Genomic DNA, 13,599 nt, shown 5'->3' on the forward strand with positions numbered 1-13,599 from the left:
GCACGGCCTGCCAGGCACGAGCAGTGCCCCCTGGCAGGTGACAGTGTTGCTGCTTCAGGAACCAGGCCCAGTCCCTGGAGGCATGCTCAGGGGCGGCAGTTCCTCGGGTGTCTAACAAAGCCACGCTGCTCCGTTGGACTCCAGCACACATACCCTCTGCCAGAGTCCAATCTCCCCAGGCCGCCCTCGTGGTGCCCTGTGCTTGTGCCCTGCTCTGCATTTCCCGGGCACTGTCTGATGCTGATGTACAAGCTGTGAGGGCAGCAAGTGCCTGGTGACCCGCCCAGTCCAGGGATGGGGGCATCTTGTCTGTCTCATCCACCTCCAAGTCCAGCTGCCGAGCTATGCCTCCTGCCCAGGGATCCCTCAGCCACCAGGCTTCAGGGGCAACCACCAGCGCACACTTCCTCCACCAGGGGCAGGCGGCACTGACTGTGGGGGCCCAGGGACCAGGACAGCCGCCTCCTCCCCAGACCCCACGGCTGGGCTGAAAGCAGCTGGTGTGCCTGCACCTTAGGGCTCTCATGCAGAGGGGCTTCTGCCTCTGCGCCAGGACCCCCTCCCCGATCCCTGGCTAAAGATGCTGTCCCCATGGTGGGGCGTGCAGAAAAAGGGTCACCCAGAGCCACCCTTCACCAGGAACCTGCTGCAAAGACCAGACACAGATACTGAGGAGAAGCAAGGCCATGGATACCTCACCTCTGAGGCCAAGGGCAGAGCCACAGGTGACTCCCAGGACTCCACAATGGGGGCTCCTGGGCAACATCTGCACACCCACTTAGGCCTTGCAAACTTTCCAGATCATGACCTCATGACCTCTCTCTCTCTCTCATATCCCACCCTCCTAACCACAGACGTTCAGGCTGCAGTGCCCTTAACCACAGCAGGAGCGTGCTGCCTCCCTCTAAGGGAGCAACTGAACCCCACTTAAATCCTCAACTAGAGCAGAAATCACACTGGAGGCCAGGTGCGGTGGCTCACGCCTGTAATCCCAGCACTTTGGGAGGCCAAGGCAGGTGGATCACAAGGTCAGGAGTCTGAGACCAGCCTGGCCAATATGGTGAAACCCCGTCTCTACTAAAAATACAAAAGTTAGCCTGGTGTGGTGGCATGCACCTGTAGTCCCAGCCACCTGGGAGGCTGAGGCAGGAGAATCACTTGAACCCAGGAGGCGGAGGTTGCAGTGAGCCGAGATCACACCACTGCACTCCAGCCTGGGCAACAGAGCGAGACTCCATCTCAAATAAAATAAAATAAATTTTTTTCTTTAATAATAAATTAATCTTAACCTTCTGTCACATTTTTTCCATTATCTACTTTTAAATTTTTTAAAGTTTTGACTCTTTTGTAATAACATTTAACTTAATATGCAAAGACAAAAAACAAAAAATCACACTGGAAAATGGAAAGGTGTGCCTGTGAATTCCTTATGCAGGGTGTTATTGACAAGCACTGGCTCAGGCATCAGATGTTCTGGGATTTGCCACCTGTGCGCCTCAGAGAAGCCAACTGACCCCTCAAGGCTGCAGGGAAATAGCGGTAAAAACACCCCGGAAGCTGTCACGTGGATTAAATGAGGCATCCTTCAGACCATATTTCTTCCAGTTCCTGGCACACAGTACTCTATAAATATTGACATATGTATCAGCAATATAATAATACGAATTATAACTCTGTTTTGGTTATTCTTTCTTCTCCTCATTTCAATTCTATAGCTGTGTTCAGAGAACAGAAGTTGAAAAGGGAATATAAATCTCAGCCAACTCTCCGCAGCTACCCATGCTCCCCAGCGTCCTCCCTCACTGAGGGGACGTAAGAGAAACACAAACTTTAGCATCAACCTGGGGAACAGACCTGGCTCTTCTGTGACATCATATACAGAGAATGAATCAAGGCACAAAGCACAAAACTGTCCTGGTTTAGGAAACTCTTGGAAGGTCTCTTGTCTTTCCACAAACTCACTCGCTCAGTCTAAAGGAGGATTCAGTTGGAATCACACCCAAGATTGCATCGTTTTCTCTTGCTCACTGCCAGGTGTTTCCTGACAGCCCCCTAATGTGAATCAATAACCCTGTCTGTGGAAGGCCCGGAAGGCAGCAAAGGTTCCCAAGGAGGGTGGATGTGACCAGAGAGACCATCCCTGAAAACCACTAAGGAGCCTCTGGAAACCTCTATCCAACCTTGAACTGAGCAGGATGGTGCTTCCTGGAAATCCCTTTTTGTTGCTCTATGTATCTACAATACTGGGTCTGCCTGTAGCACTCCAGAAAGAAGGATAAGGGTTGAGGACCCTTCTTGGGCTGCTATTGGATCTGTGCTATGCTTGGACTGTTTGAGTTTGAGCTCTTTTTGTCTCTAAGGCCAGAGCCCTGAGTAGAATGCAATGCAATTTGCAACTGTGTCCCCAAAGCTGACTGTGCAAATTCTGCAGTTTGCACATTTATGAGGATGGACCTTTGTGTCTGTGGCTGTGATTTCAGTGAGGCCCTTGTTTTGCTACTGCCAAGTCAGTCTGTTACTGCTGGACAACAGGCAGCACACACAAGGCCACCAGCCAACCTGGACCTGAAAACCACTAAGGCCACAGGGTCCAGTATAGGCCAAGTGACCCAAACACAACTCCCTTCTCCCCTAGACCTTGAAAGGAGAGAGTGCAGAAGCCAACACCTGCTGGAGAGACGGGGCCAGCATGGAGGTTCCTACCTGTGGGCTTAGAAGCCAGGGGTGAAGGTGGGAACCTGCTGGAGTTGGTGGAAGACAGTCTGGGCCGACGCCTTCTGAAAAAGCTCCTCAGCAGCCCACACTTGAGAGATTCTACAAGGGTGGTTTTCCCGGATCCCGAGTGGCCAAACAGCTTGAGCTTAATTCTTGGCTGCAGGTTCTGTGTGGGTCGGAGCTGCTGGATGAAGAGTCCTCGGTGCGTATCCTGAGCATGGATGAGAAAGAGCCAGTGAGTGACAGAAAAAGAGGCAAATAATGATTCTCAAGATTCCTAATCCCCGGTGTGCAGTTTTTACCCATGCTGAAGATATGTTTCTTTTTTTCTTTTTTTTTTTTTTGAGACGGAGTTTCACTCTTGTTGCCCAGACTGGAGTGCAATGGCACGATCTCAGCTCACCGCAACCTCTGCCTTCTGGGTTCAAGCAACTCTCCTGCCTCAGCCTCCCGAGTAGCTGGGATTATAGGCATGAGCCACCATGCCCAGCTAATTTTGTATTTTTAGTAGAGACAGGGTTTTTCCATGTTGGTTAGGCTGGTCTCGAACTCCCGACCTCAGGTGATCCGCCCGCCTTGGCCTCCCAAAGTGCTGGGATTACAGGTGTGAGCCACCGTGCCTGGCGGTATGTTTATTTCTATCTCCAATGAAAACTTTGAAAATTCAGGTAAAATTCACATAACATCAAAGTCACCATTTTCAAGTGTGAAATTCAGAGGCTTTTAGTGTATTTTCAGTGCTGCACGACCATCACTGCTGTATCCTTCCAGAACATTTGTGTCACCCCCAAAAGGAAGCTCTGTACCCGTGAGCAGTCACTTGCCATTCATTCCCCTCTTTGCTCAGCGCCTGGCAACCATAGAGATGTTTTCTGTCTCTAAGAATTTGCCTATTTCCATTGCATTTTGATGCATGACGAGTTGGATGGAGCAACTGTGAAGCCTTCCATTTGTGTGTGTGTGTGCGTGCGTGTGTGTGTGTGGAACCCCCACACTTTATTTAGAAATTTATCAGAAAAACATAATTGGATGGCCCAAATGTCCACTTCATAACTGTAGGTCTGGAATAGGAACCTTATCGTACTGTTAAATAGCTACTAGCACTTTTGATTTAACTTCATGGCAATGTCACCTGTATGTGAGTATTAGAAATATCTACCATCACTTTTGGTTTCAACCACATGACAACCTAAGAAGCCTAGGAACAGACCTACAACAAATCGGGTGTGGTGGCTCACGCCTGTAATCCCAGCACTTTGGGAGGCTGAGGCACGTGGATCACCAGGGTCAGGAGATGGAGACCATCCTGGCTAACATGGTGAAACCCCGTCTCTACTGAAAATACAAAAAATTAGCCGGGCGTGGTGGCGGGAGCCTGTAGTCCCAGCTACTCGGGAGGCTGAGGAAGGAGAATGGTGTGAACCTGGGAGGTGGAGCTTGCAGTGAGTGGAGATCACGCCACTGCACTCCAACCTGGGTGACAAAGTGAGACTCCGTCTCAAAAAAAAAATAAATAAATAAATAAATAAATTTTAAAATATTAATATATTACTAAACACATAAAATAAAAAGGATAATCAAAAATTTACCCTAATCAATTAAGAGGCTGAAAGAAAATGGAAAGCCGGGAGATCAAGAAAGGTAGAAGCCTTCGATTTAATCATGAAATAGGATCAGCCCTGTCTGACCAGCAAGAGCATCTGTCCCTCTCTGTGTGGAGGTGTCTGGATCCTTTAGGGCAGTAATGGGACAAGAGGATGAGAGAAGGGGCACTCCAACGTACAAGCTCCATGCTGCAGAGGGGGCTGGGAACACAGTATCCTCATTACTTTCTTCTTTTTCCATCTGATATGGAGAAGCAGGAGGCTCCACAGAATGAAATAGTTCACTACTCACTCACTTCTTCATTCATCAACCAGCATTTAGGGAGGCCCTCCAACCCCATGCTAAGCATAGTGCTGACAACAGGAAAATCTAGATTCAGCCCAGATCCATGGTCTTGGGGAGATACAGACATGTGAACAATTTCACATCTAATACCAAGTAAGAGCTTTTAACAGGATAGTGTAGGCAAGGTGTTCAGTGCACCCAAGGGAACCTGCTCAAGGTTTACGTGATGTGGCACTGACCATGCCACCCTGGTGTCACACCCCCTCACAGGCCACCATCCCTTCTCACCACTCCTGCCCTGCTCCCTAACAAGGACCTGTTTGGAGCCGTGAAGTGCAGCCTGAAGCCTCTTCCTCACCCTTACCCAGGAGGACCCCCTCTGCTTTAACCTGCTTTGTGGGTTCCCACAAACCCACAAAACCTGTCTTGCCTGCCATTTCCTCCTGGATGCTTCTTCCCACCATGTGTGGCTCTCCATGGTGACCCCTGACCTGTAATTATGGGGTGCTCTCCCTTCTAGACCAGGAGCCCATCTGCGGGGACAGATGGAATTCCCAGCCCTGGCAGGTGTAGAATCTCCATAAACCAGTGTCATATAAATGACAGAACTCAGAGGGACCCACGCAAGGGCATCTCCATGTGATCTACACCTGGCGGGACCATTCCTTCAGTTCTAAATCCTGGGAGGCGCTCACTTACTTCTGATCTCCTGATCTCTTCCAGCAGCAAAAGCCAGTGTTACTTTTGCTGTTATAACTGCATTGCTACAATCTCATGCATAACTCTCCTGAAGGCTTTGATTTTCCTATTTCCATTTGCAATTCCTAAGCCAGGACCAGACTTCCTCAACAGGAACTATACTGACCCCTGGTGGGCACTGTGGAGATCTGAGGTGGCATTTTAGTTCCCACAATGTTGAGAGGATACTCCTGCAGCCAGATGCTGGGTGTCCAGACACCCTGTAACAAAATGTCCCTCACAGCGAAGAATTCTCCTGGGTCCCCTGACTTCTGAGCATCTGATGAGCATTTATATAGGGGAAAAGCCTGTTTACAATCATCTGAGCTGAGAACTTAACTACACTTTACACATCATCCACAGGGTTTTGGGGGCAGTATTTAATATATACTGAGTTATCCATGAATGCTGCTATTTTATAGATTGGCAAATAACTACACTTTGCTTTTTTCCCCTTTATCTTTGCTGAGTGCTGTCTCCGATTTCTGGACATCAGCTCAGCACGCTGCTGTGATGCTGGAGCTGCCATCCCAGCCCTCCAGTGTCCGTGGGCATCTGTGGGGGTTGCACTCAGTGATCCTGTGCGTGAGTGCAGGGACCTGCTGGGTTTCCCAGCCTCCTCCTGCCTGTGTCCTAGCACATGCATGCTGACATCCAGCATATTTCACTATGCGCATGCTCCCACAAGGTCTGTTATATTACAGTTAGGGCATGCTACTGATCTTTTGAAACTATCTGTGTAGTAGGTGCGTCCCTGTCTATAAATTCTACAAGGGAGCGTGACACAAGGCGTGTTGTAAAATGCTGGGGCAGCTGGGGTGGAGGCCACGGCACCAAACCATGATCTGTAGAACACGAGGTGGTCTGTACTCTGGTGTCTTCTTCTGACCTCGAATCCCAACAGGTTCAGAGACAGAGCACCAAAGGGAAAGGAAAGGGCTGGGGGTCTTGATAGCAATGTCCCTGACTGATTACCTGAATCAGCAAAAAAGCTGGACAGATTCTATTATGAGGAGTTACTCATTGGGGGTGGCACCTGTCAGGCTGGAAGGAATGGGGCTCTGAATTCTCCCCAGCGCCACGTGCACCAGGTGCGCCCATGCTGCCGCGCTGCCACCGACCCTGGAGCAATTCCACCTCCCAGCCTACTCCAGCCTTCCGCAGCAGCCCTGGGTCTTCCTTGTGAGTCCAAGGCTATACCCACACCACACCATGCATGAGCACCTGAGCTGCGTCCACTGTGCTGAGCAGTGGTCACCTTCCATGGTGAGCATCCCACAGGGTAGATGCAAACTTCCCCATCTATTCCCTGAACGCAGCTCCCGCCACACAGAGATTCTTGGTACCGGCCCGAGTCTGCTTCATCTGAGACCAGGGGAAGGCAGAAAACTGCTCCTGGTTAAATCCAGTCACTGGATCCCGGGTGCCCCCATTTTGGTAAAGAAACTGTGCCATGAATCTGCCTGCAGCTCTTTCTTCCTGTTTTGTGCCTGTGGATCTTGACACTTTGAGCTTCAGCACACACATCTGTCCTATCTGCAGGAATGGGGCAAGCTCATTCCTTCTGCAGGAGTCCCACAGGCCCTTCCACTCTCAGGAGACTCGAACCATGGTCAACTACAGACACCGCTGCCCCTGTGAGAGGCTTCTAGAAGCGACTGAACCTGCAGGCTGACTTGCTCCTGTGTATGAGGGCAAGCTATGCCTGTGACTTCCCTGTACTGACAGTCCAGCTCACTCCTTCAAATTCCATGCAGGGCAATGCTGGTTCAGAAGCTCCTGGCAATCTGCCTGTTTCACGGGCCAGCACAATAAATGGAGAAGGAGGGAGGAGGCAGCAGGAGGAGTTGAGACAGATGTGTTTCCTGTCTGCAGCAGTAACTTCCACATGCATGGTGCCTTCCAGCTCATGCTATGCCTTCATTCACATTCCCTATGAAAACCTCCAAGAAACCTTTGTGGTTAATGCCATCCTCCTCCCTTTCGGATGAGGAAATTGAGGCTTGGAGAGGCCAAGGCACTTGCCCAAGGTGACAGAGCAAAGCCAGAACTCACTACCAGGTCTTCCTCCCACTGCTGGACACTGAAAGGGACGTGGCAGGTTCCTCAGAAGCAGAGGAGACAGGAATAGACAGGGATGTGCACATTGAAGGTGAATCCCACAGCACTGAGGACCATCCAAGGAGGGCCCCTCACAGTGCATCCCACTCGGAAGGCACTTCCTGAATAGGGCACCCTTTGGAGTGAAATATTGGAGTGCACCTGTCCTTGGTGCACCCCCTTCCCCTCCACCAGGAGCTGTCAGCCTTGGCCGAGATGTGCCCACTCACCCTTCACCAAGTCTTTGGGAAGAGAGGCCAGGAAACTGCACTGATCTAGACTTACAGAATTCACCATCATCTTGAAAGGCAAAGAAAAGCAAAATATCCTCGGGTATTTCCCTTCACAAGAAAATCTCATCTGATCCTGGAAGATGACCCGTCGTCCTGCTCACTAAGAACCCTGGGGAATCTAAGCACATCCGAATATATCTCCCTCATTGGTGGAGGCACGTTTTCACGTTTCACTACCAGATGGCGGGTAGGGACGGGTTGCGGCACAGAGGCCTCTCCCTGGGAAAGCAGCTTTCATCCACGTAATGATCTATCTCCAACTCAGAGAGGGCTCCAGGCCAGGTCTAGAAGATGCTAGGAAGACTATTTGGAGGGGGAGTTCAGTAGTCCTTACACGGTGTGTGTTTAACACAAGTTACAAGACAACCCTGAGACCTGGCTGGCACGAAGCCCAGGCTGGTCGGGCCCTCCCTGGCTGGGCCAGGTGGGAGCCACGTGCAGCCAACACCTCTAGGGGAGAGGAGAGGGGACTATGGTGCCACCGACATTTTTGGCTCATGGCTTGAAGTGCTCTCCAGTGTGTGTCCCCTAGGTCTGTGGGTGTGGCTGGAGGATACTCAGGAGACCTGGGGCATCCAGGGTGTGGGCAAGACCTCCTGCAGTCAGGGCGAGACCAGGCTGGGGAGAGGAAGAGGCAGAACCGAACTCCAAGGAGCGCAGAATTCTGACTCAGAACCTTCCAGGTGGTCATAAGGGTGTGTGTGTGTGTGTGTGTGTAGCGTAGAATGTATTTACCTGTATTAGCTCTAATCACATCCTTTAAATATTTACACAGGAGCAGGAGCCTCCCTGGTATTCTTGCCCAAGGCTCACTAAGTAATAGAGCCTGGACAGCCCCAGTCCAAGCACCGTCACATCTCCCCTGGCTGCCAAGATCACCTCCTATCAGGTCCCTCTGCTCCCCCTCCTGACCCTGAGGCTCCAGTCTGAGCAGCCGGGAGAATTCCTAAACCTAAGACAGATCTCACACCTGCCTGCACTTGGCCCAAACCCGAACTCCTTACCTGCTGGGTAAGGTCTATAGAGCTGTGCCGCCTCCTGGGTCATGTCGGGCATTGTTCTCTGCCTGCACGCCCAGGTACATCCTCTGACCCTAGCCCAGTTACCCTCCTTCTTTGTTGTTTTATGCTTGAGCTCCTCCAACCCTTCACTACCCAGCCCCTTGCACTCCCTATTCCTCTGTCTTCCTCCAGCCTTTCCTCGGGCTGCTTCCTTCTTCTTGCCCTTCAGGTCTTGGTTTCAGTGTCACATCAGAGAGGTCCTCAATCAGCCAGGTGAAAGTAGACTCCACCATCCTCTCATCTCACTTCATCCTGTTTCAATTCCCTGCATGGCACCTACCCCAGGAGGCAGCAACCCTTTCCGCAGAGGGCCAGATGGTCTCTTTGGCAACTCAACTCTGCCATGTATGAACACCAGGCACAGACAAGAGTGTGTAGCTGTGTCTCAATAAAACTTTATTTACAGAAGTAGGCAGTGGGTTGTAGGCCATTGTTTGCCACCCCTTGACCTGACTTACACATTTTTCTTCTCGGTTTCTTGGCTGGGTTCTGCCGATTTTGTTCACTGTGGTCTCTGCAGTGCCTAGAACAGCTCTTACAGTAGACACTGGAAATATCTTTTCAGTGTGTGAGTGAATGAATGTTATTTGGTAACTGTGTTGCTCTTTGAAGCCCTGGTAAATCTAGTTTCTACTTTTCTTTCTTCCAGTACTGTTTTCTCCCTAGCAACTTAGCTTTCACTTTCACATCAGACAAGAGGACTAAACATTAGCAAGCTGATGGGGAAGACCATTCACGGTCTGGGAAGGCCAGATAAGAGCACTGAGAGGCGATGTGGCCTTGCCCATGTGGCAGGGTGCAGTGAGACTGCACGGATGGTGCAGCAACTTTTAATTACGCAAATGCAGTTTACAGGTGGTGAATTTTTCAATCTGGGCAACTCCCAAATTGTTTTCATTTTTCAAAATATTCCTGGCCACCTTTCTTCACTGTTGGGTCTTAGGTTTAGTAAAAGCAAACTACTTTTTTTTTTTTTTTTTGAGACAGTCTTACTCTGTCACCCAGGCTGGAATGCAGTGGCATGATCTCAGTGCACTGCAACCTCCACCTCCTGGGTTCAAGCGATTCTACTGCCTCAGCCTCCCGAGTAGCTGGGACTACAGGCACACACCACCATCTCTGGCTAATTTTTTTTTTATTTTAATTTTAATTTTTTTTTGTAGAGACGGGGTTTCACCATGTTGGCCAGGCTGGTTTTCAACTACTGACCTCAGGTGATCTGCCCGCCTTAGCCTCCCAAAGTGCTAGGATTACAGGCGTGAGCCACCGCACCCAGGCTTTTAATTTCAGGCTTACGGAAAATCTGATTAGAAGGATGGCCAAACAAAATAAAAATAAGCCAACTCCTCAACCCCCTTGAAATTCTTATTTTAAAATCAGATAAGAATGGGACTTGCAGTGATTATAGTAAAAATGGGTGCTGATATAAAAATCTAGATCAACCCCTTTCCCATAGAAGGGGTCCCTCCTTTCTTCTAGAAGGAGAACTGGGTTTGGCTGAGCAACAACACAGTCCTCAGGCAGGTTTGGACAGCTGCACAGGGCTCTGTTACTGACTGAGCACAAGGAAGTAGAAAGTACAACTTCCTTCTGTGATAAGGTGGTACCTACAGCCAAGCGCGGGCTCTCAGGGACCCCCAAAGCAACGATGAACTTAACAACCTTTGGTAGGGAGAAGCAGACTTCATCTCTAGCATTTGCTGATTCCTGTGGCGCAAATGCTCCCTTCCTGGCTGATTTCAAGACTCCCATGTGATGTCACCAGGATGGGAAAACAAGCTCGGCTCTCAGGGACAGCACCAGAGGCTCCTGTACACCACTGCCCTAGTTCACTTAATGTGGAGGTGCGTCAGAGTCGATCCCATGCAGCTCAGCCCTGCCCCAGGTGCCTTCTTCCCCAAGAGCTGTAGCCTTGGCCTCAGCAGTCTTCAGTGCTCCTGCCCCTTGAACTCTCCAGTGATCAAAACAGCCAGTCCCTCTCCCCTGCACATCTTCCACTGCTGCGGGCAAACAGGATGATTTTGGTTCTATTTCCAGATGCCAAATCCCATTGCTTCCCTAGCAAATATAGTTTAAAGACACATTCCTAGGCAATGTCAACTAATGAGAGCTGAGAGCGTAGATAGAAAGTATTTCTTTTGCTCAATTGGCCCATTTGGAAACCAAATAAAATGGCAGGCAATGTAGGGCCACCATCCTCAGCTGTCCCAGATACAGACCTCTCCCCAGGACTGCGATTTGGATCAACCTGCAGTGGTTCTTGCCGAGTGTGGTAGCACCCTAGGGGTTGAGAGAAAATGTGTGGAGGGATTCTTTTGGTTTTCACAATATGGCTGTAGGGAATGCTAGCATGTTAGATGCTTGGAGGCCAGGGACAAGAAACATCCTGCAAGGACAGGGCCTCCCAGTCACCCAAACTGCCAACAGCACCCAGTGAGAAACACTGGGGAATATCAAGGAGAAATGACATGGAAAGGAAAATGGTCCTAAGATGCTCTGCAGGGTGAATGACTTCTTCTCTCCCTTCCCCTCCCCGATCATGTACCCGATTGTCTCCTCCTCCAGGTGACCCAAGTTAGAACTGCAGGTCAGTCCCCTTCCTGGTGTCCTCCACAGGCATTGCCTGCTCCTGGGCTCCCCACAATCCTCAGCGATGCATTCTCCAAGGAAGCTGCCGCGACAGCTCAGTCATTTCCAATAACCAAATTCCAGTACCGGGTGTGCCCAGGTGCCAAGCAGTTACTTGCATGGGGATTTATATTCATACACAAGGAAGAAAAACCGCAATTAGCAATGCTTGGCAGACAACTCCTCCCATCATGGCTAATCAGGGGCTAACGTCGAGAGCCCACTGAGGGATGATGAAGACAAACAAATTCCAGGGACTCCTTGAACACAGCATCTAGAAGATTCTGAGGGAATTAGAACCCTGGGCCTCCCCATGGGAAGGCGATCCCTGTGCACTACAAAGCAGGCGGCTCAGCACAGGTACAGCAGCCAGTGTGGAAAAGGACATATCCCACCTGGCCAGGAATCTGCCCTGGAGCCCCCCGAGCCCATTGATTAAAAGCAGATCACAGGTATTTCCAGGTCAGGTCAGGACCTCAGGTCTGCACTGATTAGCATGTTGCTCACCTCTTTGAATCCAGGTTTCCTGCAGCAACATTCCCCTCTGTAAACCTTGGGGATGTTGTAAAATCACAGTGCCCACCACACACACTGAGCACTCAATGGTGGCTGTCATCACAAATGACACTCAGGGTGCCCAGCCACAGGGGCCACTGCTGCACCTCACAGCTGTTCCAGAGTGGTCTGCGGGGTTCCAACAATAACAGGAAACACGTGCTGCTTACTGTGTGCAGGCAGTGTGCAAGGGACATCATCTACATCGACCCATCCAACCCTTATCACGGTCGTGGGAGGTAGCAGCTGACTCAACCATTTGACAAGCGGGGACACTGAGGCACAGAGCTGTTGAACAGCTTGCTAGCTCACCCAGATAGAGCATGGCGGAGCTGGAGTTGGATCCCAGGCCATCTGACCTCCAGTCTCTGCTCTCAGGCACTACTCTGTACTTTGCTTCTACATAAAGATGAGGGGGCACTTTTCACTGGACTCTGGGTGCTAAGGGGGATGTTGTCCTTTAATTAGGGCATTAAGATGACTATTCTGACCAGGTGCAGTGGCTCACGCCTGTAATCCCACTGCTTTGGGAGGCCAGAGTAGGAAGATCACTGAAAGCCAGGAGTTAGAGACAGCCTGGGCAATGTATTGAGACATAGTTGCTAATACAAATGTTAAAAATTAGCCAGGTGGGTGCGGAGACACGTGTCTGAAGTGCCTGTAGTCCTAGCTACTTGGGAGGCTGAGGCAAGAGGAGCACTGGAGCCCAGGAGTTTGACGCTGCAGTGAGCCCTGACTATGCCACTGCACTCCAGCCTCAGCCGCAGAGCAAGACCTCATCTCAAAAAAAAAAAAAAACAAAGAAAAAAAAGGTGACTATTCTTTTCCTTGACCTCTCCTTTAGAGAAAAAGACCACAGGATAATGGTAAAACACAAAATAATATTTTGTATTTTGTAGTTTTTTCTATTTTATAAACTATAAAATATATTTTATATTTTTGTATTTTGTATTTTATAGCTGTAATAGTCTACTTCCCAACTCTTTTAAAAATCTAGGCACCAAAAACAAAGGTACCAATGGATAGAAGAAAAGAAAATCCCAAACTGAGACAGAGTGAGAGCCCACCCCCAGAAACTCAGAATTCTAAATGGGAACAAGCCCCTTTCACTGAGGATTTGGAGGAAGCGCCGCAGCAAGGTGCTTTGCAACTCTACTCCTCACTATGCCAGTCATCTAAGCAGGCTGCAGATAACGGGGACAGAGGACGGGAGAAGGACCTTCCACCCACCACCGATCCGACCATCCCCGGCTAGTGCAACACTGCTCTCCCTCGGTCCTTTTTCTGAGCATTCCTTCACTGTTTCCAGACTCGTCCAAACAGTGGGTTTGCATCTCACACGGTAAGCTACTTTTAAGTCAAAGAAGGGACCATTGCTAAGGGGGCATGGGCAGCAGAACACAGCACAGCCCACGAGACGCCTCCTCCCTCTGCATGAGGTGGGTTTCCCGAGTGACCTGACAGGGTGTTGCAGGTCACCTTGCTGCAGCTGAGTGTCTGCCTCACAACGAGCTGACTGCAGGTCCCCCTGGCCCCTGCTCTGTGATACAGTTTCTTAGATGGTAAACAGCACTTGAAGTTGAGAGTGAATGTGGTAAGCGGATTTCCAGAGGGCGGTA

At 50.1% G+C, this 13,599-nt stretch overlaps 1 protein-coding gene across 4 annotated transcripts in view; it reads right to left on the reverse strand.

The window, feature by feature from the left end:
* Positions 1–13,599, reverse strand: part of LOC115935778 (death-associated protein kinase 1-like) — a 69,646-nt gene that overhangs the window by 24,207 nt on the left and 31,840 nt on the right. For all 4 annotated transcript variants that reach the window (XM_055350896.2, XM_055350895.2, XM_031014243.3 and 1 more), the window contains one exon: positions 2,704–2,926. In XM_055350896.2, coding sequence (XP_055206871.2) covers positions 2,704–2,926 — 223 coding nt within the window. The remainder of the gene's footprint in view (positions 1–2,703; positions 2,927–13,599) is intronic.

Source organism: Gorilla gorilla, chromosome 13 (assembly GCF_029281585.2).
Source record: "Gorilla gorilla gorilla isolate KB3781 chromosome 13, NHGRI_mGorGor1-v2.1_pri, whole genome shotgun sequence".
Lineage (NCBI taxonomy): Eukaryota > Metazoa > Chordata > Mammalia > Primates > Hominidae > Gorilla > Gorilla gorilla.